The 24,448-nt window shown below is 43.7% G+C and overlaps 13 protein-coding genes across 13 annotated transcripts; 6 read left to right on the top strand and 7 right to left on the bottom strand.

The window, feature by feature from the left end:
- The first annotated feature begins 33 nt into the window (after positions 1-33).
- On the top strand, positions 34-4,765 carry SJAG_04413 (C2 domain-containing protein). Its single transcript, XM_002175486.2, has 2 exons — positions 34-234; positions 294-4,765. The coding sequence occupies exon 2, from the start codon at positions 312-314 to the stop codon at positions 4,581-4,583; it is 4,272 nt and encodes a 1,423-aa protein (XP_002175522.1). The 5' UTR covers positions 34-234; positions 294-311; the 3' UTR covers positions 4,584-4,765.
- SJAG_04412 (survivin) lies at positions 4,703-8,145 on the bottom strand. Its single transcript, XM_002175485.2, has 2 exons — positions 7,855-8,145; positions 4,703-7,673 (listed from the first exon to the last, which is right to left on the bottom strand). The coding sequence occupies exons 1-2, from the start codon at positions 7,972-7,974 to the stop codon at positions 4,809-4,811; spliced, it is 2,985 nt and encodes a 994-aa protein (XP_002175521.2). The 5' UTR covers positions 7,975-8,145; the 3' UTR covers positions 4,703-4,808.
- A 48-nt stretch (positions 8,146-8,193) lies between these two features.
- Positions 8,194-10,061, bottom strand: SJAG_04411 (karyopherin Cut15). The gene has a single exon (XM_002175484.2). It carries the CDS (start codon positions 10,010-10,012, stop codon positions 8,366-8,368), a length of 1,647 nt encoding a protein of 548 aa, XP_002175520.1. The 5' UTR covers positions 10,013-10,061; the 3' UTR covers positions 8,194-8,365.
- Positions 10,062-10,170: 109 nt separating this feature from the next.
- SJAG_04409 (lysine-tRNA ligase) lies at positions 10,171-12,953 on the bottom strand. Its single transcript, XM_002175482.2, has 2 exons — positions 11,893-12,953; positions 10,171-11,847 (listed from the first exon to the last, which is right to left on the bottom strand). Exons 1-2 carry the CDS (start codon positions 12,878-12,880, stop codon positions 11,210-11,212), a joined length of 1,626 nt encoding a protein of 541 aa, XP_002175518.1. The 5' UTR covers positions 12,881-12,953; the 3' UTR covers positions 10,171-11,209.
- Positions 10,246-14,324, top strand: SJAG_04410 (aprataxin). Its single transcript, XM_002175483.2, has 3 exons — positions 10,246-10,385; positions 10,429-13,437; positions 13,543-14,324. Exons 1-2 carry the CDS (start codon positions 10,355-10,357, stop codon positions 11,175-11,177), a joined length of 780 nt encoding a protein of 259 aa, XP_002175519.2. The 5' UTR covers positions 10,246-10,354; the 3' UTR covers positions 11,178-13,437; positions 13,543-14,324.
- SJAG_04408 (DNA-directed RNA polymerase III complex subunit Rpc53) lies at positions 13,071-14,388 on the bottom strand. Its single transcript, XM_002175481.2, has 2 exons — positions 13,671-14,388; positions 13,071-13,612 (listed from the first exon to the last, which is right to left on the bottom strand). Exons 1-2 carry the CDS (start codon positions 14,250-14,252, stop codon positions 13,229-13,231), a joined length of 966 nt encoding a protein of 321 aa, XP_002175517.1. The 5' UTR covers positions 14,253-14,388; the 3' UTR covers positions 13,071-13,228.
- Positions 14,389-15,056: 668 nt separating this feature from the next.
- SJAG_04407 (CCR4-Not complex CAF1 family ribonulcease subunit Caf1) lies at positions 15,057-16,106 on the top strand (the record flags this gene model as incomplete). The annotated part of the gene is made up of 2 exons (XM_002175480.1): positions 15,057-15,409; positions 15,446-16,106. The coding sequence occupies 2 exons, from the start codon at positions 15,057-15,059 to the stop codon at positions 16,104-16,106; spliced, it is 1,014 nt and encodes a 337-aa protein (XP_002175516.1).
- Positions 16,107-16,664: 558 nt separating this feature from the next.
- SJAG_04406 (membrane transporter) lies at positions 16,665-17,969 on the top strand (the record flags this gene model as incomplete). The annotated part of the gene is made up of 2 exons (XM_002175479.1): positions 16,665-16,996; positions 17,252-17,969. The coding sequence occupies 2 exons, from the start codon at positions 16,665-16,667 to the stop codon at positions 17,967-17,969; spliced, it is 1,050 nt and encodes a 349-aa protein (XP_002175515.1).
- A 403-nt stretch (positions 17,970-18,372) lies between these two features.
- On the top strand, positions 18,373-20,134 carry SJAG_04405 (RNA-binding protein). Its single transcript, XM_002175478.2, has one exon. It carries the CDS (start codon positions 18,540-18,542, stop codon positions 19,113-19,115), a length of 576 nt encoding a protein of 191 aa, XP_002175514.1. The 5' UTR covers positions 18,373-18,539; the 3' UTR covers positions 19,116-20,134.
- SJAG_04404 (ThiJ domain-containing protein) lies at positions 18,744-19,964 on the bottom strand. Its single transcript, XM_002175477.2, has 3 exons — positions 19,884-19,964; positions 19,335-19,822; positions 18,744-19,233 (listed from the first exon to the last, which is right to left on the bottom strand). The coding sequence occupies exons 2-3, from the start codon at positions 19,811-19,813 to the stop codon at positions 19,137-19,139; spliced, it is 576 nt and encodes a 191-aa protein (XP_002175513.1). The 5' UTR covers positions 19,814-19,822; positions 19,884-19,964; the 3' UTR covers positions 18,744-19,136.
- Positions 19,899-22,110, bottom strand: SJAG_04402 (Rer1 family protein). Its single transcript, XM_002175475.2, has 2 exons — positions 22,012-22,110; positions 19,899-21,957 (listed from the first exon to the last, which is right to left on the bottom strand). Exons 1-2 carry the CDS (start codon positions 22,069-22,071, stop codon positions 21,463-21,465), a joined length of 555 nt encoding a protein of 184 aa, XP_002175511.1. The 5' UTR covers positions 22,072-22,110; the 3' UTR covers positions 19,899-21,462.
- On the top strand, positions 20,072-22,417 carry SJAG_04403 (metallochaperone Ccs1). The gene is made up of 3 exons (XM_002175476.2): positions 20,072-20,208; positions 20,271-20,397; positions 20,520-22,417. The coding sequence occupies exons 1-3, from the start codon at positions 20,182-20,184 to the stop codon at positions 21,128-21,130; spliced, it is 765 nt and encodes a 254-aa protein (XP_002175512.1). The 5' UTR covers positions 20,072-20,181; the 3' UTR covers positions 21,131-22,417.
- Positions 22,344-24,284, bottom strand: SJAG_04401 (alpha-1,2-galactosyltransferase gmh3). The gene has a single exon (XM_002175474.2). It carries the CDS (start codon positions 23,818-23,820, stop codon positions 22,822-22,824), a length of 999 nt encoding a protein of 332 aa, XP_002175510.1. The 5' UTR covers positions 23,821-24,284; the 3' UTR covers positions 22,344-22,821.
- Between the last annotated feature and the right edge of the window lie 164 nt (positions 24,285-24,448).

Consider the following 24,448-nt stretch of genomic DNA (forward strand, 5'->3'; position numbering starts at 1 on the left):
AGCTTTCCTATGACGTCTTGCATCAATTAGCTTCTTGAACTCGTGCCTCGTGTTCCTGCCCTTTCCCAATTACCATAACCTCCCATTTTTTTGAGCAGACTTCTCATTAACGTCGTGCATCCGTTTTTGGACGTAGCTTTCCCTCTGTGTGCGTTCTTTTCTTTTCGCAATTCATGCGATTTACTGAAAGGATCTTAGTATTCTGAGTTTTGGGATTTTGAACTTCGCTACGCGGTATGCGACTCGCTTCTAAAGCCTTTCTCGGAACTATTCACTTACTTACACATTTGTAGAGCTCTCTTGTTTCTATAATGAGTTCTGGTGCCCCCGGCCCGGGTGAGCCGGTTGTGGAGCAAACTGTAACCATTCTCCCTAATAAGCCGTCATCTTCGTCCTCGGCTTCAAAGCCCGTTGTTGTTAAGGACAGTCATGTCGTTGTTCCTCCGAATAAGCCCGTGACTTCAGGTGTTCCTGTTCAAACAGTTCCTGCTACAAGCCCTGCTTCGGGCACTCCTTCTAAGACGCCAGCTACACAAACTGGTTCTTCAGCAGCAGCTTCGACTTCTTCTCCTCCTGTAACGACATCTGCGGATTCTATACCGACACCTTCTTCAAGCCCCAGTGACAACAAGGATGGGAAGATGGTCGACATGCCTGAGACAGAGTCCCTAGCTTCAGCGGTTGAACGCCATCGCATTCGTTTGGAGAAAACATTCATGGGCTGGCGCAGCTTCCATAATAACTCAAAAGAAGCAATGCGTAAGTACTTGCTAGATGCGAAAGAAATGTTTGATTTGGATTCCGCTCGTGTAGCACCGACAGTCTTGGATATGTACCTTCCCGGAAAGTTAAACGGTGAATGGTGGCAGAACGCGGTTCTGCTTGCCGTTGTTGGTGTGCTCAGTTGGATCGTTTCTAAGTTATGGTTTCGCTGGATTTTCCTGTTCATTATCATCGTCCTCTCTACGTTGGCTTTCGGTTCTAATATGATCGCAATGCGCAGAACCATTCGTGACGCAGTTATCAAGGGTCTCTCAAAGCCCAAAGAGAAACTTGACTTTGAGAGTATTGATTGGTTGAATGTACTCGTTCAACGTATATGGGTGATGAATGAACCTATGATTTCTCAAACCATTTCGACCAATGTTGAGAATCAGGTTTCAGCAATGCTTCCCTCTTTTATTTCTGAACTTTCCTTTTCTACATTTACCTTAGGTTCTAAATCTCCCCGCATCGATGGTATTTGTTCCCATAATCTTACTGCCAGCGATGTCGTGGTTATTGATGTCAAGTTCTCTTTTGCACCCAATGATTCTTTAGATATTTCTGGTGATTCAATCGGCTTCCGTGTTAACCCCAAATTAACTTTAAAGGCGAAGATAGCCTTGGGAAAACTCTCATTCTCTATCCCCATTACTGTTCAAGACATTTCAATCTCTGGAGTTTTGCGTTTACGCTTCAAGCTTTCCTCTGAGTTCCCATTCATCAATGTGCTTTCAGCATCCATGTTGGATATGCCTGAAATTTATTATGTCGTTCGTCCTATTGATCTCCCTTTTCTTGATGCAGATGTTAGCTACATTCCTGGATTAAATCAATTAATTATGGAGCAAGCCCGGAAAGTCATTGCCCCCATGGCTTTCTGGCCCAATATGTTCGATGTGAATTTGGCATCTGCAATGGCCGGTGTTTATCCTGGAACGGCTCTTGGTGTTGTTACTGTTTCTCTTTATAGTGCTCGTCTTAAGGTTGAGGATCCCGCTATTCGTCCATCCACTTTTGCAACAGTGTCTGTTGGTAAACAAGAATATGGAAGAACTGCAGTTGTTAATAGCTCCTTTTCACCATCTTTTGATACAACCATTTATGCCGTTATTTTCTCCTTAAATGATCCTCTCCGTGTTGATCTTTACAATGTGGAAAATGGAAGAGAGGTCTTGTATGGTACCGCATACCTGGATGTTCGTTCTTTATATGTCAATGGTCCTACTGAGGGTCAAGATTATATTCTGTTTTACAATGCTATTAATCGTGGATCTATCGGCTTTGATGCCAACTGTTCCCCTTCCCTGTTTCCCAAAAAGCAGCTGGATGGAAACACTGTTGCTCCCCCTGAAACTTCAACAGGTATTTTGAACTTCACTGTTCTTGGTGGTCGCGGTTTTAACGAGCTCGCTGTTTTCGAAAAGAAGTCGAATCTGGTTTTCACCACATACATCAACGGAAAGAAACTTGACTCATATAAACTTAAGCCTACTGACAATCCGTCGGTTAATTTGTCCTCCGTTGTTTACGTACCGAGTCGTGCTAAATCCATCTTCGCTGTAGAGGTTCACGATAGTAAGCACGAAGACAAACCTTTGGGCGTTATTAAAGGCAGCTGCGACAAATTGATCAAGAAAGAGCGGGATACTGTCATGTTCGAAGGTTTCAAGAATTCTGGTGTTTCTCTCTCTGCCTCCTGGATTCCGGTCAACGTTGTCGAGCGTAAGAATGTGAAAAATGTCTTTGAAAAGGTCATCGGTGTGCTTCGTATCAACTTTCTGGAAGCTAAAAACCTGAAGAATGTTGAACTTCCTGGAAAGAAGAGTGACCCATACTGTCGTGTTCTTGAGAAATCATTAATCCTTGGTAAAACTGTCTACATTCCTAATGACCTTAATCCCGTTTGGGATGAAATTCTCTATGTACCTATTGTCGAGGGCGGCGAGGTGCTTGATATTGAAGTCATGGATCATGAAGATAACAATGATGATCGCTCACTTGGTTTCGTTAAATTGGATACGAGAAAATATATTCAAAAAGCAATGGCTCTGACCGAGGAGGAACGCGTTAATACGCTTTTTGGTTCTGATGAGTTTGAAACCTTGAACTTAGTTTCTCGTAAGGACAACACTACTATGCGCGGCACTGTAACTTTGAACTGTGATTATCGTCCCATCGTTGACTTGAAAAAGAACCCATCTTCTGAAAGCAACACCGATCTTTCACGGACTGTCTCCATGGCTCCCTCTTCGGCCTCTACCGCTGCACCAAGTCTCTCTAATACAAGTGGAGCACGTACTACAGCTGCGTCTGAAATTGTCCACGGTGATACAATAACTTATCCTTCTGGTTTGGCTACCTTAACGATTATGTCAACTGATCTGCAATCCAAAAACCTTGAACTCTGTATTTACGTTGATGATTCACCTTATCCTTTTGTTTCAATGAACACTGCTCGTCGCGCGTCCTCTACGAACTCTACCTTTGGTATATCAATGATTCGTGATCTTTCAACTGCTGAACTCTTTTTTATTGTCAGAGACGGTTCCAAACGCAATAGTGCTCCTTTAGCCGAATTCTCGAAACCAGCGAGAGAAATTTTAGGATCTGCTATCGGTCGCCCTTGCACTGTGAACATTCCCTCTGGCCAAGCAAAACCGCATAGAGTAAGATTTTCGATGCGTTACATCCCTTGTCTTTTTACTTTAAATCCTTCAGAGACGATAAAGAATAATGGCTTACTTTATGTTAATTTGAAACGTGGAACCGACCTCCCCATTGCTGATCGCAAATCTTCGGATCCCTACACGATTTTCCAAATGAACGGCAACCAAGTTTACAAGAGTGCCACCATTAAAAAGAACCTGAATCCTATCTGGAATGAAAAATTTGATACACCTGTACATAATCGTCTTGGTTCTGTGTTCAAACTAATTTGCTATGACTATGATGTTGGTGGAAAGGATGATCTTCTTGGAAAAGCACTCGTTGACATTGCTGACCTTGTTATTGACGAGGAGGTTGACTTAGTTCTTCCTCTCGACGGTGAAACGGGAAGCATTGAACTTTCTATTCGTTTTGAGCCCAAATGGGTACGTCGGTCCATTGAACAACGTGAGTCTATCGTTTCTTCGGCAGCCCATCTTGGTGTAAATCTTATTAAAGGCGGATTTGGACTTGCTGCTGGAGGTGTTTCCGCTATCGGCGGTGCTGCACTCTCTGGTGCTGGTGCCATTGGAAGTCGTGCGGTTTCTGGTGCGACCAACTTGACCAACGGCGTTAATCAGGTCGGTAGCAAGGCCCTCCACGGTTTCAAAGACGTTGGTAAAGGTGTTGGCAAGGGTGTTATGGCTATTGGCGATGGAATCTTCCATCGGAAAAAAAGTAAGCGACAAGTCAATAGTGCAGCTTCTCATAGGACGGATGCCACTACGTCAACTCAGGCCAACTCTGTTTCGAATTCTTCTGCCCCGCAATCTCCAGTAGTAAAGGATGTTGCGAATAAGGTTACAACTCAACGTTATGTGTTTACTATTACTCGTGGTTCAAACTTCCCTTCCAAGCCTATTCGTTTTATTGTAACTGATGGATTTGGTGAGTTGTATAAATCGAAAATTAAGAAGGGGCCTTCTCCAGAATGGAACGAAACGGTCTCTCTTAATTTGATTCCTAATGTTAAAATTGCTGTGCAATTTGTTACGCACGCACTCATGTCGCGCAATTCCATTGGCGAAGTTTCTCTCTCAGAAAATATGCTTGGCGAAACCACATTGACAGTCGGCGATGCTACTGTTCTCGTTTCAGCCAAGCTGCAATAAGTCTCTTGATTTTTTTTCTGTTAATAGTTAGCAACAAACTATACAGTATTACACTCTTTTAAGCTGCCTCAACGGCATTATACTCGCGTTGTCTATATTCTAATAAATAAGATATATAACTCGATTTTATACAGTGCAAACGAGGTATCACCCGCCCTTTGTAAGATTCTTATAATTAATTAATATACAAACTAGAAATCATCATATGAAAGACAGATTCTGGATTTAGTAAAGATTACGAACGAATTCTTCGGCGCGTTTCCCTTCACGAAGGAGCCACTCAATCTTTTGCTCACATTCGATTTCAAAGAGCTTAGCTTTCTTCGCATAGACATATTTAATCCACTGCTCCACTGTCATATCCAATTCCTCTTCTGATGGGGTGTAAGGCAATAAATGGCCTCCATCATCTTCGGGGCTGTCCAATAATTTAGAGAAATCAATATTTTCCCAATTTGGCAAATTGAATGTTTGTACTCTGTTTGCCCTAACTGGGGTTTGTGGGGCGAGGAATGAAGACTCTGCTAAAGCATCAACCGTTCTTGTCAGAGACGGAGACACCAGTGGTTTCGAGCTGTCGCGAAGTAACAATTGCTGCGCTGCCAAATCATCTGAAGAACCTTGAGAACTCTCCGATCCTTCTCTGTCATCCTCTTCCGTTTGGTCAAGCAACTCGTCTGCATCCGCTGGTATTAGCTGTAATTCCGAGGCTTGTGAGCTAACAAGCTCATTATGTGTGGACAGTCTAATAAGTTCTCTAGATTCAGTTTCAGGTGCTAAGGTCTCCTTTTCAAAATTAAGAGCTGGTTCAGAAGGCGACGCTTCTGAATGTGAATCGTCTGTCTTCGTGCTCTGTTCTTCCTCAATGTTGGACTCATTAATGTGATCTGAATTATTAACGTGATCGGCGTTGTCTTCCTCAGAGGGCTTTACAACAACAAGTTGATCTGAATAATTATCAACCGTTGAAGACAGCCGTTTGAGGACGCTGGAATTTCTGTGTTTCGAGTTGTCCGTATATTCATTTTCTGTCGCATTAAACTCATCAATAGCAGACACAGTGGCTTGTTCATTATTTTTGCTAATCTTGTCTTCCGTGGTAACTTTTTCAGATAAAAACGGGTTAACTCCAGCGTCTGTTTCAACTTCCTTTATCGAAGACCCCGTCATACGGGAAATAACTTGATTAATCCGTGAGCTTAAGCGCCTTAATGGAGAGGATGACTTAGTCTCATTTTTTAAAGCAACAGAGTCAGAATTTCGAGTTTTTGTAGGGCTATCATTTAATTTCTGCTGCATAGAGGAAAGAGTTTTCCTTCGACTTTCGAAATTGAATGTGTATTGAGGAAGACTCTCGGTGACATTAACGGATTCACGAAGAACAATATCATCTGTGTCGTCTTCAACAGGAACGGTGTTTTCATTTGGCTCAAAAACATCACCTTCCGTAGTTTCAGCATTTTGACTCAAAGAATTTGTGTCTGCATCTGAAGGTTTCTCATCAGTTCTTTGCTCATCGCCACTAACGTGATCTTGTATTTCATCGCTCTCTGTGGCATGAGTAAGCAACTCCGCGTCGTTGTTCGGTAACGGCGAACTAGAAGCAGGAAGCTCTGGTTCATAAACAAGATCAGTTGTAGTATCAGCCAGTGTGTTTTCACGTGGCTCTTCATCGCTTCGTTCTTCTTCAAGGATATTGTTTTGTTCGTCACCGGAGACTTCATCAAGAACATCAGAAGAACTATCAGACTCTGGCGCAGTTGGTAAGACCGTAGTTTCATGCTCGGAGTCAGCCATGTTTCCTGCAGACTGGTCAAAGGTATCATTGTAAATGCTCTGTTCATTTTCGCTGTCATCTTCACTTTCCTGTTTTGGATCCTCATCAGGTTCGGAAACATGAACATCTTTTTCCGTGTCAACATCAGCATCATCGTCTTTTTCCGTCTCTACAGTTTTAGCAAGTTGCCTTTTAGCAAGAGGTTCTTCAAGATCAAAGGCTGAAGAGTGTCGTTTGGTGCTCGAACGGCCTGCCGTGTTTGTGGGAGACGTCTCATGTATAGAAGCAGACGAGTGACGACGATTAGCAGAAGGTGAGGGTGAGGAAGGGGAAGGTTGAGCTTCATCCTTTTCGGACACAGAACTTTGTTTTGAGTGTTCGGATGAAGCACGTAATTCGTGTTTCTGTTGAGTCAACGGCGTGCTTGTTCGCCAATTTGTAGACGGTGATGTTTCTGCTGCCTGGGGAGTAGGCGATTTAGAAGATTTTCTACGTGATTTTTTTTTGCTTAAAAATGCGGTTTCCTCTTCATCACTGTCAGTATTGTCATCTGAAAACACCGGGAGTACAGGTTTGAAGATTGCCGTCTTCACTACTTTTTTTGGAGAATTTCGTCCTTTCTTCTTTGGAGATGTTGAGTTTGGTACATCAGTATGTGCTTCGTCCTCTGTAATATCGCCGCGTACATGATGTGAAGGTTGTTTACGCGTAGAGAGCTTCGTTGAGGGCGTTAAAGGCTGATTGGGTGTTTGAGGATAGGGTAGCAGCGACGTTCCGCTGATGTCTTCGTCGGTTTGTTGATCTTCAGCATCAGTTAAAGACAACATATCGAGCTTTCGCGGGGATAGACGTGTAGGATCCTTCCATACAAAGAATGGACAATTAGGTTCTCGCTTGTAATGCTCATCATATGGATTATCGTTGGGTTCCCAACCATAAAGAATGATGTTGCAGTATAAGCAGTGAGCTACATCCTTTGATTCTGAGCTTGGAGTATAGACAAATCCTGCCTCTGCCATGACCCGCGGCTGACAGTGATGGTTGCTGTCATTAGTGTACGGCCACATCTTGTCGACGAAGGTAAGTTCTCTGCATTTCACCAAGGACTTTGATTGTGGATTGCACTGAGGATTGTTTCTTGCGACCAACACATAAGCCCAAGGACAACTGGGACTGTGCAAAATGTGTTCCTTTAAGGGATCGTCGTCTGGTTTCCAGCCGTAAAGTGATTTGTTACACATGTAACAGGTGACGTTATCTTTGATTTCTGAGGACTTCTTGGGAGCCTTATAATAAAAACCAACCGCGGCAAGCTGAATAGTTAGCATTACTCTAGATGGATACAGCAATGGGTGAAAACCAACAAGATGTTTCGAGTAAAAAGTTAATCGCGTCAAAACAAAAGACCAGACTCAAGTTTAACAAGAAAATCATATTGTTTACCACTTAGCTGTTGAAACTCCTAGTAGCGACAAGAGCTATATGCTTACATACCCGCTCAGGAGATGGCGATTTTAATGGCCATTTTTTCTTCTTAAACGAAAGTAAGCGTGCAGAAACATTGCACATGTTCCTCCTTGCGCGTGTCCAGCGTCCGCTAGTGCCAGTATCCATATTAAAATATGAACAAGCTTGTCTAAACTGGCCTACACGCAATTTCTGAAGTTCCCGGCGGTGAACTTGAAATGCTCGTCGCCTACTCAAACTAGGATTTTTGGTGTAGTACGAAGTCAAGGGGTGTAAATGGTAGGGTACGTACAGACTTGAGTGTAACGAACTTAGCGGTAGGAATAGAGCTAGTAAGAAAGATTCATAAGCGAGACTTTATCAAATCAGAGGTACGGTTAACAACATCTATTGATTATATACGCAGCTTATTATTTACAAAGGACCATTTATTGAAGTAATTGTTCGTACATTGAGTCACCGTATACTCTAAGTCATTTAGATTTCTTAACCTACCTAGCACTATTATGTAAATTAAACAACATCAAAACCGTGGCTTTTACAAATTCATATCTTCCATATTCGTAGAATCAAATTGGAAACCTCCAGCAGGCATTTGTGTCGAAGTACTTCCAAAGGTGAACCCTTGGGCAGTTGCATCAGGTGCGAGCTCCTCCTCAACGGCTTCCTCTTCACCAAAGTATCTCTCGATGATGTTGTAGGACTTTTGGTAGATATCATTGTTGGCAGAATTTTGAAGATCATGGATTGTATCCATGCCGCCAGCGTCCTCAACAAGCACAGCGTACATATTGATATTATCTGGGTTGGATGCGCGCTCAGCTTCACCCACCCGCAGAATGTTTTCCAAACCATCCAGCGCAACCTGAATAATCTTATTGTCTTGGCAAGCCAGCATGTTGCACAGAGGCTTGATAACGCCTTGGTTGACGAGGTAACGGATTTGATCAGGACGGTGAGCACCAGCAGACGTAGCGTTGGAAATCGCCCAGCAAGCCTCTTTTTGAATTTTAAAGTCTGCATTAGCAAGTAAATTAACAAGGGAAGGAATAATGTTTGCATCAATAACATATTGGATTTGTTGAGGGTTGCCGGCAGTGATGTTGCTGATGGTCCAGCAAGCCTCTTTGCGAATACCATCACGGGGGCTGCTAAGCAAGGAGAGCAGAGCACGTAAAGCACCATTGTTAATGATGACCTGAGTCTGGACATCATCACCAGTGACAATGTTGCCCACAGAACGCAAGGCAGGTGTTTGCACTTGGGTGTTTGGATGCATTAGAAGTTCTACCAGTCGGCGAGGAATACCGGCGTCGATAATAGCCTGAATTTTTTCATTCGTACCATCCGTCAAGTAGGAAATGGCCCACAAAGCATTTACCAAGACATCATCATCAAGAGAATAAATAAGTTTTGAAAGCACTGGAATTGCAGTAGAGATTACACTCCAATCAGGTTGGGGGTTTTTTCCACGACACAGGTTCGAGAGAGTCCAAGTGGCATTACGGAGCATGCTAAGGCGCTTACTTGAACCGATAATGGCGAGCAAAGGCTCAAGTACACCGCACTGAAGCACATGGTCACGACACATCGGCGAATCACCAGCGATGTTGCCCAAAGCCCAAACGGCTTGTTCGCGAACATCTTTTTCTTCAGAGGATAAAAGAGAAACGAAAATAGGAACAGCATTAGCTCTCACAACAACCTGTGTTTGATCAGAGTTGCCACTAGCAATATTTGTTAATGCCCAAGCAGCTTCGAACTTCAGTAACGGATTTTCATGGGAAAGAAACTCGACGAATCGAGGAACGACACCGGCATCGATAACCTTTTGAATAGGGGGATTGTTTTCCTTGCTCAAAAACTTTCTGAACTTCGAGACTGATCCAATTTGAGCATCAATGTTGTCAGAATACAACGCTTCAAGCATTTCAGGCAATTGGGTTCGCAAACCTGCATCAATGGCAGCAGCGGCTTCCTGTAGACTACTGGAGCTTTCATCGTTTGCGGTATCTAATGTTTCCACTAAATTGCGTCTTTTGTTCAGGTTTTCCTCTCTTTTTTGCTTACGAATCTCAACTTGCTGGTTTTCGCGACGGCGACGCAGCTCGTCCGCCTGAAAGGTTCCTTTGCCTTTAAATGCTAACCGTCTATGCTCTGGTACGAAACGAGATGATGCTTCCATCCTCAATTACACCCTAATTCCTGCGGTAAGTGGGTCGTGTAGTTGGTTGAAGATCGAACGCTTCAATCCCTCTAGTTGAATAGTAGCTTACACAAAAACAGATGAAATATACACTGTTTACTAATACAATATATTAACACTATTTAAAAAATAGTAGCGGCAGTATTATTTATGTATTTTATGTATTTCGTATTCAAATTAAACTAAATGACCCAAATGCAGTTCAACGTATATAAAAAACAAGGAAAACCCTGTTGTTGTCCTTACTGTCACTGCCAGAAGATACTACTTAAATAAGACTTTCATAACTAGTGCAAATTTTTAAATTGCTTCATTTTGTTCATGTACATAATGCCCAAGGAAAAAAATGCGTGTAAGCTAGTATATATTAGATACCATGTTACTAAAGCATGTAGTCAAGGAGTTAATGTCTCGTAAATTATCAGTACCTGATTACCAGAATCCTAGTAGCAACGATAGATTGAAGAAAAGGAATTATTTTGATAAAAGTACCAGGTCGTATTGGGGCACGCATCTGAGAAAGTATCTTTTGAAACCAGAGGCGGAATCAAACGTTCTGTACTTTGATGATAGTTATGTTCTCATTCGTGATGCATATCCAAAAGCACAAGTGCATTTATTGTTGATTCCTCGAGATCAAGATGTTTCGAAACTACATCCATACGAGATAATACGCACGCGCCCAGACATTATAAAGAAGCTTCTTCAGTTGATTAATGGTGATCTGAAAAGCATCATTCTAAAGGAGGCGCGCTCAACTGTATATCAGGATATCGAAACAGTGGATGAAGAAGAAATATGGAATTTTTTAAATATTGGGTTTCATTCCAAACCATCTGAGATGAACTTGCATGTACACATTATCTCAAAGGATAGTGTTTCCTCAAGTATGAAGAAACCTCTTCATTACATTCTGTTTCACACCGAGTATTTTATCCCATTGACAACAGAAGCACAAAACCTTCCCGATATAACACAGTTTGGTGACCAGTTTATGAAACAGGACTTGGTTTGTTGGCGGTGTAAATGCTCTTTTCAAAGAAAGTTTTCATCATTTAAGGAACACCTCAATGTGGAATTGGCAACCTACAAGGAGCTAACACTTCAGAGATTGGCGAAAGAATCAACGGAGAAAGATGTTTAATGAGAATTAGAAAGTGTGTGATTTTTGACATTTTAAACATATCTTAAGTCACCAAAAGGCAATATTTGGTTAATTCGTGTAGCGCCAGCGACAAGCATGCACAGACGGTCCACACCGATTCCCCAACCGGCTGTCGGCGGAAGACCATACTGCATAGCATTAACATAATCTTCATCTGGTAGCACAATGTCTTCATTTGGGAATGCATCTTTTTTCTCTACTTGCTGAAGAAACTTTCTCCGTTGTTCATCTGGGTCATTTTCTTCTTCGTAAGCGTTGCAAAGTTCGATTCCGTTAATGTATAATTCGAAGCGTAGTGATACGCGTTGTTGCCTTGAGCTTAAAATGAAAGACTGTGATTTTGCCAAAGGTGCCAAGACCTCCGGATGATACATTAGAAACGTGGGTTTACCTTGGAAAGACGGAATTAAAAACTGATCGGCAAGCTCATCAAGCATTTTTGATGTTGTTTGTATTTGAGGTAATGCCTGTTGCAGTTTATTAAAAATATGTCTTAAAGCTTCCCGACAATGATCTGATTCATCAATGACAGGAAGCTCTTCACCAAGTGCCTTTTCTAAAGCAGGAAGGAAAGACACACTCTGGAAACTCTCTAAAGTGAGCTTGGAGTTCGGAACCTGTAAACTACCATTAACCTGGTGAAAGATAACTGCTAATGTTAGAATAAAAAGAAAACACATTGAAATTAACTCACAGCGTAAAACATCCACTGTCATTTCTTGAAGTTCTTCCAAGTTACTGTACGCTGTGTATATTTCACAGGATGTAAATTCTGGATTATGCGTTGCGTCTATTCCTTCATTTCTAAAACATTTTCCGACTTCAAAAATGCGATCAAATCCAGAGATTACGAGTTGCTTGAGCCAGATTTCTGGCGCACATCTCATTGATAATGGTGAACCGTGAATGTCTGTACTCTTGAAAGGTCTAGCAGCAGCTCCCCCAAAGTGCCTTGACAAGACAGGTGTCTCAACTTCAAGGTAATCATGTTCTGTAAAGTATTTTCGCAAAGAGCTTATTGTTTGAAAACGTTTGCGAATATGATCCGCCGTGTCTGTGTTCACAAGGTAACTTAGACACTGTTTTTTTGAGTATTCTTTTGTAATGTTTAGTTTTTCTGGAATGTCTTGTAAGCAGGGAGCCAGTAAAGTTGGTTTTTTGTCGACGAAAACAGTGAGCTCACCGGACTTTGTTGTCCCAACAAAACCGGATACAGCTACGATATCGCCTCTCCGAAGGCAATGAACTGCTTTCATGCAATCTGATTGTTCGACATCGGGAAAACGCAATTTAGAAAAAGCCAATTGAATAGAATCGCCGTTTTGAACAATATCCGCAAACACAAGACCTGATCCAAATACGCGTAGCCTGGACAGCCTCCCACATATAGATACTTTGTGCTGAGAATGCTCCCCTTTTTCGAATTTGGAACCGTAGCTCTTCCGAATATCCTTTATACTAAAACTTGGTTTCAATGAAGGATTGAATCTTGGGTAAAGCTGCAATTTAGCATCCCTGAAAGTTTGAAAGCGTGTTTCTTTACTCGGCCATGCTCCTTGAAGACTCTTGGAGTGCTTATAACGCGTAAAACGAGAAAACGGATTCAATAAGAAAGCTGAAGCTCCACGCCATAAACCATCTCTTTGCTTCAAAGGTTTGATGTAATTGAATAAGAAAAACATAATACTGAAACCATTTGATACTTCATTAATCCAAAGCTTTAAGCTCGAGGACACGAGTTTAGCGTAGGGGTAGGTTCAAAACCAAAAAGCTACAAAATAGAACTAGTTGTAGTTTTTTGAGCTTTCAATAACGGATTATATTGTCATTTACGTATCGTTTTCTGCATATTCTACTCGAAACCTCCTTGCTATGAAGGGCTTAATAATGAACGGAAATGATCAATAGATCTAGGAAGTAACGGACGGAACAAGAGAATAGTAGTAATAATGGTACTTACTAACGCTAATAATTTTTTTTGAAGATAGTTTTATTCGCTATTCCGCCCATAGATTATGTGAACAAGCTGCCTAAAAATCCGGACTCACTAAAAGTCGTTTACGAATAGTGCCCAAGTTCCAGACACGCTTTGATTCTGGATTAATGGCCATGAGCTCTTGGAGAAAAGCACACTCAGAACCAGGTTGAACCAACAAGCGTGTGCCTGCAATCTCCAGTACTGTTTTTCCTGACTCGTGGACATACATGGTGCCCACCTGACCAGCAGGGGGACAAGAAGGTATGTCAGGCAGGGCATCTAAACCGTCTGAGGTTTTGTTCTTTGACTGTTTCGACAAAGGAATATCAGACTCCATGTCATCGCTGAGTTGCTCACCAGGCCAAGCAGGATTAAGATCAGCCCCCCCTTCAAATTCAGGCAAGATGTCGGGAAACTGTAACAGCAAAGCGTGTCCCTAGAGTTTGTTAGCCGTCAATGAACAAAAATATAAAAGTGCTGATGCAAACACACACCTCTTCTGTTTCACCGGTCTCTTGACCGTCTATTTTAAAATCCTGCGCCAATGTTTGGAGATCGAGGAATATCCGTTCTTCCTCAACCTTTTCCAAACTTTTCATCTGTGCCTCCTCCGAAACTTCCTCGGTCTTGTTCTTTTCTGTATCGTCGACTTCGATAACGACACGATCAGAAACAACCGGAACCATAAAGTTTGCTGATGTTGTAGCACCTAAGAGCTCGGCGTCATCCGTCAACTCCTTCAGTTTCTCAAGATTGACACAGTTCTCCTCATCCTTATCCTCTGAGGAGCCTTTTTTACTTGAAATGAGTTTTGCCAAAGCATCGTCCTCAGCAGAAGCCTGCCATCCAGACTGAGCAATTCCACCAACAGCAGGTCCTCGGGCAGCTGGTGCTGCTGCTGGTCCCATAGCGAAAGGACCAGAAGCCGTCAAAGGCAATTCGTGTTTTGGGCGTCTTTGACGCCAAGTGGGCTTCACATCCTCCAAAAATTCATTTTTAATTTTCTGTTCCTCTTGAAGTCTCTCAGTGTCTCCTCCGCGCCTTCTGGGAACAAGTTTGGGCGTAAATTTGCGCATATTGGTACGTGCTAGGCAGAATGAACTGGCTTGCAGAAGGCTACCGTATTAACGAAATGTAGTGATGTGTAGTGAGGCAAAGTCTGGGGTGTCTCGGGGGGTTCTTTGGTGTAGTGGTACTAGTGCGAAAGCGAAAGCGAGGACGAGGACGAAAATGAGCAACAAGGTGAAATGTTATAGATGCAACGGAAGAAGAAGCATATCTTGACGACGTCTACAATTGTGCCCGCAACAAATTGAGCTGTGTTTTCTGTGCCAGAAATTTAGAGTTGTCGGTCGCAAAATTAAAGTTTACGGGGTATATGTCTCGGTGATTATTCGTTCGCTAAAGAAAAACCTTAATCGTGTGCGACATGCTTCATTCCTTAGCGGCTAGAGAAGCAAAAGAGAATGGTGCTTACAGAACAGTAGGCTAGATTGTATGAGGCGGTATGAGGCGGTAGTGTAATTGGTGTCATATTTTTATTCGCAGGTACAGTGATTCAAGAAAGAAGTCGAGGTGAGGAAGCGAACTTGAAAGTTTACAAAAGTAAAATCAAAAAAAAAAAAAAAAAAAAAAAAAAGGAAAAGCAGAAGAACAAGATGATGAAAAAAGGGAACAACAAAGAAAACTCTACCATCGCCTCGATGAACACTTTCCGTCCTCTGCTAACACACAATCGCATACTATCTGACTGCCCCCACTCATGGACCCTGGAATCCCACACCCCACATCAGTACCACTCGCTGCACCTCGTAACAGGTCTTGATCCGAGAACTGCAGTGTGCCCTTTACCAACCCTCTGCAGAAAAAGTGCCATAACAATGGCTAATCCGCAATCAACATACCCGCCATTGGGTATTCCAATACCGAACGCTCAAATAACTCCCATACGAGACGTCTGGGCGCAAAATCTGGAACAGGAGTTTCTGCTCATTATGGACTTGATCGACCGGTACCCGATCGTGTCTATGGACACAGAATTTCCAGGAGTCGTAGCCCGTCCGATGGGTGTTTTTAAAAGCAGTGCAGACTACCACTACCAGACGCTACGTACGAACGTGGACTCGCTGAAAATCATCCAAATTGGAATCTCACTTTGTGATTGGGAGGGGAATTTCCCTTCAGAGGCTTTAGCATGGCAGTTTAACTTCCAGTTCAGTCTTCAGGACGACATGTATGCTCCAGAGAGCATCGAACTGCTAACAAAAAGTGGCATCGACTTTAAGAAGCACCAAGAATTCGGTATCCGTCCGGTGGATTTTGGCGAACTGCTCATTGCAAGCGGTTTGGTGCTTTTGGAGGAGGTCACCTGGATCACGTTCCATAGTGGATACGACTTTGGGTATCTTCTGAAAGTAATGACCCAGTGTCCCCTACCGTCCGAGTATGAGGATTTCTACAAGCTGCTTTGCATCTACTTTCCCAACACTTACGACATCAAATACATTATGAAAGCCATCACAAACACCCAGAAAGGTCTACAGGACATCGCAGACGATTTCCAGATTACCCGTATCGGCCCGCAGCACCAGGCCGGCAGCGACTCGCTGCTAACTGCCCAGACATTTTTTGAGATGTGTGCTCGCTACTACGACGGTAAGATCGATCCTAATATGCTGGGTCAGCTCTATGGTTTGGGTACTGCAAACTCTTCGTTGCTGATGAACACGCCTTCCACTCCTAAAACGCAATTCCGCGACCTTCCCGGCATTCATCCCAGTCCTACCATGGCCAACACTGCCATTTCTGGCAGCCAAATGCCGTCTTCCCACAATCCTAATCTCCCTCCCTCCTCCGCTACTCCCATGTCTGCATTCACAAACCCTCTGCTACGCTACACACATCGCGTCTCCGACACTCGGATTTCGTAATCTGCCCCACGATGTCTTTTTGTGACCCAATGTTCAAAACACGCATGCTTCACGCATATGCATGCATCCACACACGCACACATGACCAACTCACGTACAAGAGCTCACACACGGCTGGTCCTGCCCCTGTATCATAATGCTTTTCGGCAGACAGTGAGTCCTCGAGGCGTGAGCAAATCCTCTTTCGGTCACACCGGATGTTTTTCTAGTCAGTGGGTTCGTGAATATTCACCCATGATGGTTTAATAAAACGAAGAATTGGTTAAAATGGGAATATCTGGGATTAGGGATGACGGTTTTTCGGCAAGGCTTCTCTCGTTTACCGCGTGTTTCATTCGTCCATTCGTCCATAATAGCGCTGCAGCCTGTTTTTATGGCGACCAAAAGTGATCTACAGATCGTCAGTATCACAAACCTTAAAAAGATCTGCAATAATATCCTATTACCTATGACGTCACTCCTCGATTAAGCTACAGATTGTGCCCCGCTGGGGGCGACCAACATAAGGCCGACCGTGCAGGACAGGCTATTCAGCCCTCCGCCATTACCCTCCTCTCCATGCAGAATTCTGCCGTTGAAGACCATACAGAAAAGGTCGATGACTACGAGTTAACGGATGTGCAGGATGAGGCAGGAAATTTGCTCCCAATGGTTGAGCAAAAGGCACCTCTTCTTGCAGCATCTCCCGCGGTACTCGAACAGCAGATGGCACTTTCTTCCGGAAAACGGAGGCGACGTCGTCTGAAAAAGGCAGCTTTTGTGTGTCTATTCATAGTCCTGTGGTTCTCTTTTTCATTGGCTCTTTCAGTGGTTAATAAATGGATGTTTTCTGAAGACCAACTCAATTTCCGGTTTCCATTGTTCATGAGTAGTTCCCAGATGGTTATAGAGTTTATATTGTCTCAGTGCATGTTGATATTGTTTCCGCGATTCCGAAGTTCAGCGTCGTCATCTGCTGCACGGAAAGACACTTGGAAAAGCTACATTCTGCGTGTAGGAGCATGTGCCCTAGTAACCGGAATCGACATTGGCCTGAGTAATGCTTCATTAGAAACGATTACACTGTCATTTTACACGATGGTACGGTCATCAGTTTTGGTATTTGTGTTATTATTCTCGTTTGCCTTCGGGATTGAAACTTTCAGTTGGCCTCTGGTGGGCTGCATTTCTGTTATAACAGTCGGTGTGGCTTTAATGGTAGCCACGGAAGCCCAGTTTGCATTGTCTGGCTTCCTACTCGTCTTGGCTTCCTCTGTCATGTCTGGATTGCGTTGGTCAATTACACAACTGTACCTGCTTGATCATCCAGCGACCTCCAATTCTTTCACCTCGCTTGCAGCTCTCACTCCGTTCATGTTTCTGTTCTTAGTATGCAGCGGACTTGTTCTCGAAGGGCCCAACGAGTTTATTCATTCCCCGCTGTGGGCTACACTTGGTTGGCGTATGAGCATGTTATTTGTGTTTCCGGGTGTTCTCGCGTTTGTTATGATTTCGGCCGAATTTGGTCTAATCAAGAAAACCGGTATCGTCACACTGAGTGTGTGCGGCATCATAAAGGAGATCATCACTATTTTATTCTCATCCTTTTACTTTCATGACAAGTTACTACCTATTAATTTCGTTGGCCTGGTAATTGCGATATTTGGGATTGCCATTTACAACATGTACCGTTACTTCCAGTCCTTATCTGGAGATGATTCTGATGATTCTGATGACGAACCCGAAGAAGAGAATGAGCTACAAGAGGAGAGTGAGGAAGAGCCGTTACACTCTTCCATGTCCGCAGGACAGAGTCATTCCCGAAGCAGTTATATTCCACTTCGTGAAATCACGCACAAAACCTCGCCCCCCGAAGAAGATTGAGCGCAATTGGGCTTGCGGTTAGATCTACGTCTCATCTTGTCGAATATTTTCATCTTTTATAATGTACTTAGTAAACTGATATAATGTATTTTAATCTGTGATTACCAAGTTGAATGAAACCTGGAAACGGAATTTGAGAGAAGGATCATATAGATGCAAGTTTCACTGAATGAAATATCCATTTTCAGTGCCATCTAACTGTTCCTACGCTGTAATGTCTGACCCGTACCCGTGCCAATCAAAGATATTTGGACATTTACACACGCTAGACTTCACTATTCTTCCTTATTCGTACTGAACGAGTAACATCGGTTTCTAAAGAACCGCTTAAACATGCACTAAATGGGTTTACAATATTTGTGTTACAAGACGCTATTATGTTTTTACGACGTCTTACAGTTCACTAAATTTGACATCTTTCCTCGAGCTTCGCCAGAGGTGGCTGCCGCAGAGGATCAACATAAAAAAGCAGAGCCTGTGTCAGCATCGCACCCCGCGTTGCCTACGAATCCACTACATTCCCTGCTTACTTGTACATAACCTGCACACTTAAGTCGTCTCTCTTCACCAATGTCGTCATCGTCGTCGTCGAAAGCCGTTAAAACCACCGTCGTCCGTAAAGCTGGAGGGCAGGTCTGGGAAGACCCAACACTCCTTGAATGGGACCCAAACCATTTTCGCTTGTTCTGCGGCGATCTGGGCAACGACGTCACTGATGAAACACTCTACCGCGCGTTCACGCCGTACCCTACACTCGTTAAGGCAAAAGTTGTTCGTGATCACACCGGCAAGTCCAAAGGCTATGGCTTTGTTTCATTCCGAGATCCAGAACAGTTTCTGCGTGCATGGAGAGAGATGAATGGCAAATATATTGGCAATCGTATCTGCAAACTGAGTCGGGCAAAAACAGAAGTCGGTCCGAGTCAGGTCACAGAGAAGTCATTAACGTCGAAAATCAGAAACTCAAAATACTCAAGAATCCGTAATCACGGGAATCGTGTTCAGAAAAAAAATCATCAAAAGCAATCGGCTTCTTCCTTGGCATCATCGACTGCACGTGTTTTAGGAGACAATAAACGCTCATCAACAGACAGCTCCGCCTCCTGGCAGCCGAGAAACACCCAGACACAAAGAGGACGACGCTAGATGGATCTAAGAGCGACATGCTTAAGGCATCTCCAAAGAATCATAAACCTTTTGGTAAGTGTCCTTGTCCAACACTTGCTCGGCAATCTTCAAAGCGAAGAGCATAGCAGTACCAGGTCTAGAAACAAAATGTCAGCAGCTATAAACGAGTAACACAACAAGCCGAACGGGGTCCGGTCCAACACGGCCCCGTTCGCTGAGTGAACGCATGAAACATACCCTTGAGAAGTAATAAGGTTGTCCGTCACGACGACAGACTCGTTCTTCCACTCATAACCAGCTTCTTGAAGATCCTTGGTAATGCAAGGATGGCTTGTCAAGGTCTTCACGCCCAAACCACTCGTCTTGGCGGTCAAGGAGCCAGCACAAATCATGGCAACCCACTTGCCGGGTTTGTTGTACATCTCCTTGACAATCTCCTGCACCTTCTTGTTTCCGGAAAGGGTCAAAGAGCCCTGCCATCCACCGGGAATGATGGCAACATCGTACTCCTTCACAAACTCCTCCGTAGATTGAAACTCGGACAAACTGCGTTTGGCGTACAGTTGAATGCCACGAGACATGTTCACAAGGCGATCCTTGTTATCACCAACATACACGGTGTCGATGGGCGTGTTTGCACGCGTAAAAATGCCGTAGGGAGCAGAGAATTCAATCTCGTCAGAACCGTCAGCGACAAAAAGACAAACTTTAACCATTTTTTAAAGCTACAGCGCGATGGTTAGCCACTAAAGTATACACATAATGAGCAGTCAATTCCTAACGTACTGTTTTACTTCTTCAATTGCAAATCTTTCCAGCTGTTTGTGGGAAATGTGGTTTGCTCTGGGCAAGTGAATGTGCATGACATGGGGTGGATAACTACATCGATGATCGACACCTCATACGTCAGGAGAGATCAACGTGTTGATCGACAATCGATACAACTTTATTTTGATCTGCAGTAGATCGTGCACGACTAATGACCCCTTTTTGAGTTTTAAACCCTGGAGTTTCTCCACGAAGAAACTAGTAGTGAGCAAAATACGCTGTGCCAGTCAAAACTAGCAAACCTTAAAACGAGAAAATGAGTGATATTGGCTGCACATACACGGTATGATTGATACGAAATGAAGAGGAAGAGGGCTTGTTCTGATCGCACGCTAATACAAACAGGTAGAGTGTTGGCTCCGCGATAGTAAGGATATCACTGAGCCCCAAGTAACAGCTGCTTGTGCAACCTTGAATGCAGCGAACATTGTGTGGAACGCGGATAAAGGCTCGGTGCTTATGGATGTGGCAGGTAAGTGTAACCATGCAGGTGAGAGGAAGGGAACCGACAATCAAGCAAACTTTGATCACAAAAACATAGCTTCCAATCCACCGATTCCCTCGCAATTCACTTAGACTGACATTTTTTGAAAGTTTCTCCATCCAAAGTTTTGACGAAACTGGAAAATACTCTTCGGCAACCAGTGCTTATTCGAGGAATTAGCAACCAAGAGTCTGCGGTCGCCATATTATATGATGACATTTCCACCATGGAATCGCCAACTATCTCTACAGTCCACGGTTTGTGTAGACTATTCACACTTGCCGAAAGTAAAGAAGTTGTCGTCGACGTGAATGTGAACGGCGTTGCACCCAATGTTCCATTCGACCTGTCCATTATGCATACGGGTGACATTTCACGGGGTACATGCTCCACCGGTTCTCCATGGATACGTCTGGCTGAGTTGACATCCTCTTGCCACGGTACCATTCAAACAATTTTTTCTATGAACGGTCGTCTGGACGAGTGGATTGGTCGTGCACTTACACTCATTCCAAAGGACACAAAACCGTCAACATCCATTAGTCTTCTCGGCATTATTGCACGTAGTGCCGGTGTGGGACAAGGAAACAAAACTGTATGCAGTTGCAGTGGCAAAACTTTGTGGGAAGAGCAGCAGGAGAACGCATACAGCTTTGAGGCGCGCACACCCGTCACGAAACCCAGCAACAATTGTCGGAGACACTGCTGTGGGAAATGTTAAGACAAGATGATGCGCGAGAGGGGGCAGCTCTATGGCCACCTGTCTGTTGGGAAAGCCATATCCTGCTGACCTTCCATGCTCAGTTTGGTGCACATCAATAGTTCTTCGCTTTTTGGATGCAGAGAACTTTTATACATGACCAAATAATTTTTGAACGTTTTATACCCTTATATAACAAACCTGACAATGTAACCATCTAAAAAAAGGAAAGAAAATACAGAAAAAAAACAGAGGTTCGGGAAGAGTGCATGCTCCGTGTACCGGGTCCACAAACAACGGACTTGCACATGTGCGAACATCAAGCTGCACAACACTGACTCTTACGAGGAGTCTTATTTCGATCCAAATCTCTTCTTACCAAAGTCAAAGGGAACGTAGCGGTATTTGATCATATGCTGGATCTGGCGACGGAAGCAAAAGAATGACAAGACAATGTAGTACATTACAAGAATAGGCCAGAAGACCGGGACGTCGAAGATGCGGAAGAATGTAGTAATCATGGCAATCGAGGTGGCCTTGATGGATGCATACCAGAACTTAAACTCAGGTAATCTGCGGATAAACGGACGAAACTCATCATCCTTTGATGTGGGAAGCAAGCCTTCCTCCGTCTCCTCTTCAAGCATGGCCTGCTCCAAGCTGGGATCAAACTTGGGCGTCAAGAATGCAAGAAACAGGTTCAACAAATAAATACCCAAAGTATAGCAGACAATGTACCAGCCCTTCACATAGAAAATACGGAAAAAGAACAAGCAAAGAAGAGCCGTCTGAGCGGCCCAACGACGCTTTCTATAAGGAATGGTCATGTCCACCCAATGTCTGTAAGTCTACGACGAAATGTTAGAATTCCACGGGAAAAAAGAGTTCACAAGGCTACCTACCCTTACGACTAACGATGCATGTTCCCGAACTGTCAAAATTTTCTGCTTTATGGCCTCCATCGCGATCAAATGCTTTTAGAACGTTGTTGGTGGAAGATGCGTAGGCATGTAAACATGAGTTGGGCTTTTGTGGGGGGAAGTGGGATGGAGTTCCTCAGGAGGAAGGCAAAGTAAATAGACAGAAGAACCGTGGGTGATGAAAGGGACCGAGGGAGAATACAGAGGCGAAGACAATTATTGTATGATTTACTGTAAGACGACGAACTGTATGCGCATCTACATGGCGCCGCCAAAAACCTTGCTTCGTTTGGGCTCCAGTGCCAGCAGCAGCGGCCGAAAATGAATCTAGTTGTCACACACACTCTTCATACCATCAATACAGACGTTTATTAATAGTAAAATGAAGGTAAAAAAAAATACTCTTTCAATTTACGCAGCACCACCTCGTAGGTTTCACATTTGTAATTTATCAGTGGCTTCAAGTGTTTGACTGCATATTATCGATTACGAAAACACAGGTGTAGAACGAGCGCGCGAAAAATTGAGAAACTGTGATAAAGAGGTCGTAAACAAACAAAAGCACAAAACCAATCAAGCAGACAACAGGGACTAGAGGGGAGGCGAGCTTCGAAAATAATAAATTGAAGGGGGAAAGATGTATATGCACCCAGTAAAAGCCAGTTAGTTAGGTCTGCTCCGTGAAAAATAATAGATACAAAGGGACGTGAACGCAGACAGAAAGATTTAAGGCGAAACAGAAGACGTCGCACTCCAAAAAGACTAAGGTTTTATGATTATTTTTCTGGTTTTTTACATTTCCTTCGCAACAATTGCGTGAAACTTGTTCCACCACTCTTCACAATGGTTTTCGACCCAGCAGCCAGCCAAGTGGACAACCAGATCTCCAGGACGCCAGTCCATGTTGTAACCTTGGGGGTAGGCATTGATAAGTCGCTGCTCAACAAGTCCAACGTGGCTTGCAATCTCGGGATGGTGACGAACGAAGTAACAGAGAAGTGCTTGTTCGTTAGGAGCGACTTTGTTCTCGCGGAAGCTAGCTTCTTCCCAGAAGTCCAAGAGCATACGCATCAGAGGGGTGTTACGGATGAAGAAACTTCCAGCGTTCAGACCGTTATGATCTTGAGCAATAATAAGCTGAACATCTTCGATGTCACTCATGGAATAAGAAGCGGGTGAATTGTGGTTTAAGAGCTCACCGCCACTCGTCTTGAACGGATGGTTTGTGAGCAGTTGCTTTTGGAGGGAGGCGGGAGAAAGAAGAACATCTTGTAAGGAGGCATTCATGTTCATGATTAACGCGTCCTGGTCAAGCCACCAAACCCACTTGGAGTCAGGATACGTCTTCATGGCGTGTCTAATGGCAGGCATTTTCGCCCATACGGGAAGCACATCGAGGTTGGACACGTTCACAAACTCAAATGCGTAATTGTGGCGCTTGGCATAGGCGATACGGTTGTCGATACACTGATCAAAAGTGCTATGACCGTTCTTGCCTGTAGTGTAGCCATCACTAGCCAAGAGAATGACGATTTCATGAGATTTGGGGACTTGAGGATCAGAGTTGTTAACGACGGGAACAAAGTAAGATGTGCTTTCTCCTGCAAATACTGGCTCGCTAGGAGCGTATCCAACAACATCATCAGTGCTGCTTTGCAAAGGATTCAACCGTCCAAGGGTCTCTGTGACGTCGGCTTTTGATGGCAAATACTCTGAAATCTGAGTTCCGAACACGAGCAAGCCGACGAGAAAACTCACGGATGCAAGAAAAATTAGACGAATATAGTTCATATTATCGAAGAAGAAAAGGAAAATGAAATCCAGTAATTATCAACCAAAAAGAAAGAAAAAGAGAGAAATAGTAAATGGAATAACCAATCGACAAGCGAAAACCGACTGATATATAAGCACCAAATTACAGTTTTTGTAGGAAGAGGCTGTGTGCTCAAAAATCAACCCGAATACTTAAATCCGACAGATAAATAGCAAATAAATGGCTGGGAGTTAATGAAGGAACTTATTAAATGAAATCGGTTTTGTGAGAAGTTCCAGCTGCAAAACGATCCACGGTAAAGGCGGAGCCGGTGTCTAAATGGCTTTTAGTTCATAAAACTGTGAAGTGAAGCTCCGCAGTACGAGAAAGCTGCTGGTGTCAGAAGCTCCGTACAGTACTTGAGGAAGTAGTTGGCGGAGGACAAGTAAGCCCTGGTATGAGATTTTGCCTAAAGACTGCGGATTGTGGAAGTGGTGTCAGTTTCCCTTAAGCATTACCGCATAGCCGTTTTAAGGTTTTTTATCTGCTTAACCTTATTTTTAAGCGAAGCCAAGAGCCAATGGAAAACCGAAGCGATAAAGTTACGCTTGGTGGTGAGGTTTGGAGGGGGTCACAATCCAGGTAACACAAGAAAGGCAGCGCAAT

Source organism: Schizosaccharomyces japonicus, assembly GCF_000149845.2.
Source record: "Schizosaccharomyces japonicus yFS275 unplaced genomic scaffold supercont5.2, whole genome shotgun sequence".
Taxonomy (NCBI): Eukaryota; Fungi; Ascomycota; class Schizosaccharomycetes; order Schizosaccharomycetales; family Schizosaccharomycetaceae; genus Schizosaccharomyces; species Schizosaccharomyces japonicus.

Excerpts from the sequence above, each read along its gene's own strand:
- SJAG_04413 (XM_002175486.2), top strand. The coding sequence starts at position 312 with ATGAGTTCTGGTGCCCCCGGCCCGGGTGAGCCGGTTGTGGAGCAAACT.
- SJAG_04412 (XM_002175485.2), bottom strand. The coding sequence starts at position 7,974 with ATGGATACTGGCACTAGCGGACGCTGGACACGCGCAAGGAGGAACATG. Across the intron at positions 7,674-7,854 it reads AATCGCCATCTCCTGAGCGG|CTTGCCGCGGTTGGTTTTTA; the intron begins GTATGTAAGCAT and ends CTAACTATTCAG.
- SJAG_04411 (XM_002175484.2), bottom strand. The coding sequence starts at position 10,012 with ATGGAAGCATCATCTCGTTTCGTACCAGAGCATAGACGGTTAGCATTT.
- SJAG_04410 (XM_002175483.2), top strand. The coding sequence starts at position 10,355 with ATGTACATAATGCCCAAGGAAAAAAATGCGT. Across the intron at positions 10,386-10,428 it reads GCCCAAGGAAAAAAATGCGT|TCAAGGAGTTAATGTCTCGT; the intron begins GTAAGCTAGTAT and ends TAAAGCATGTAG.
- SJAG_04409 (XM_002175482.2), bottom strand. The coding sequence starts at position 12,880 with ATGTTTTTCTTATTCAATTACATCAAACCTTTGAAGCAAAGAGATGGT. Across the intron at positions 11,848-11,892 it reads GACAGTGGATGTTTTACGCT|TTATCTTTCACCAGGTTAAT; the intron begins GTGAGTTAATTT and ends TAACATTAGCAG.
- SJAG_04408 (XM_002175481.2), bottom strand. The coding sequence starts at position 14,252 with ATGCGCAAATTTACGCCCAAACTTGTTCCCAGAAGGCGCGGAGGAGAC. Across the intron at positions 13,613-13,670 it reads AGACCGGTGAAACAGAAGAG|GGACACGCTTTGCTGTTACA; the intron begins GTGTGTGTTTGC and ends AACAAACTCTAG.
- SJAG_04405 (XM_002175478.2), top strand. The coding sequence starts at position 18,540 with ATGTCGTCATCGTCGTCGTCGAAAGCCGTTAAAACCACCGTCGTCCGT.
- SJAG_04404 (XM_002175477.2), bottom strand. The coding sequence starts at position 19,813 with ATGGTTAAAGTTTGTCTTTTTGTCGCTGACGGTTCTGACGAGATTGAA. Across the intron at positions 19,234-19,334 it reads AACCTTATTACTTCTCAAGG|ACCTGGTACTGCTATGCTCT; the intron begins GTATGTTTCATG and ends TTTTGTTTCTAG.
- SJAG_04403 (XM_002175476.2), top strand. The coding sequence starts at position 20,182 with ATGAGTGATATTGGCTGCACATACACG. Across the intron at positions 20,209-20,270 it reads ATATTGGCTGCACATACACG|GTAGAGTGTTGGCTCCGCGA; the intron begins GTATGATTGATA and ends TAATACAAACAG. Across the intron at positions 20,398-20,519 it reads GGTGCTTATGGATGTGGCAG|TTTCTCCATCCAAAGTTTTG; the intron begins GTAAGTGTAACC and ends ATTTTTTGAAAG.
- SJAG_04402 (XM_002175475.2), bottom strand. The coding sequence starts at position 22,071 with ATGGAGGCCATAAAGCAGAAAATTTTGACAGTTCGGGAACATGCATCG. Across the intron at positions 21,958-22,011 it reads ATGCATCGTTAGTCGTAAGG|ACTTACAGACATTGGGTGGA; the intron begins GTAGGTAGCCTT and ends ATTTCGTCGTAG.
- SJAG_04401 (XM_002175474.2), bottom strand. The coding sequence starts at position 23,820 with ATGAACTATATTCGTCTAATTTTTCTTGCATCCGTGAGTTTTCTCGTC.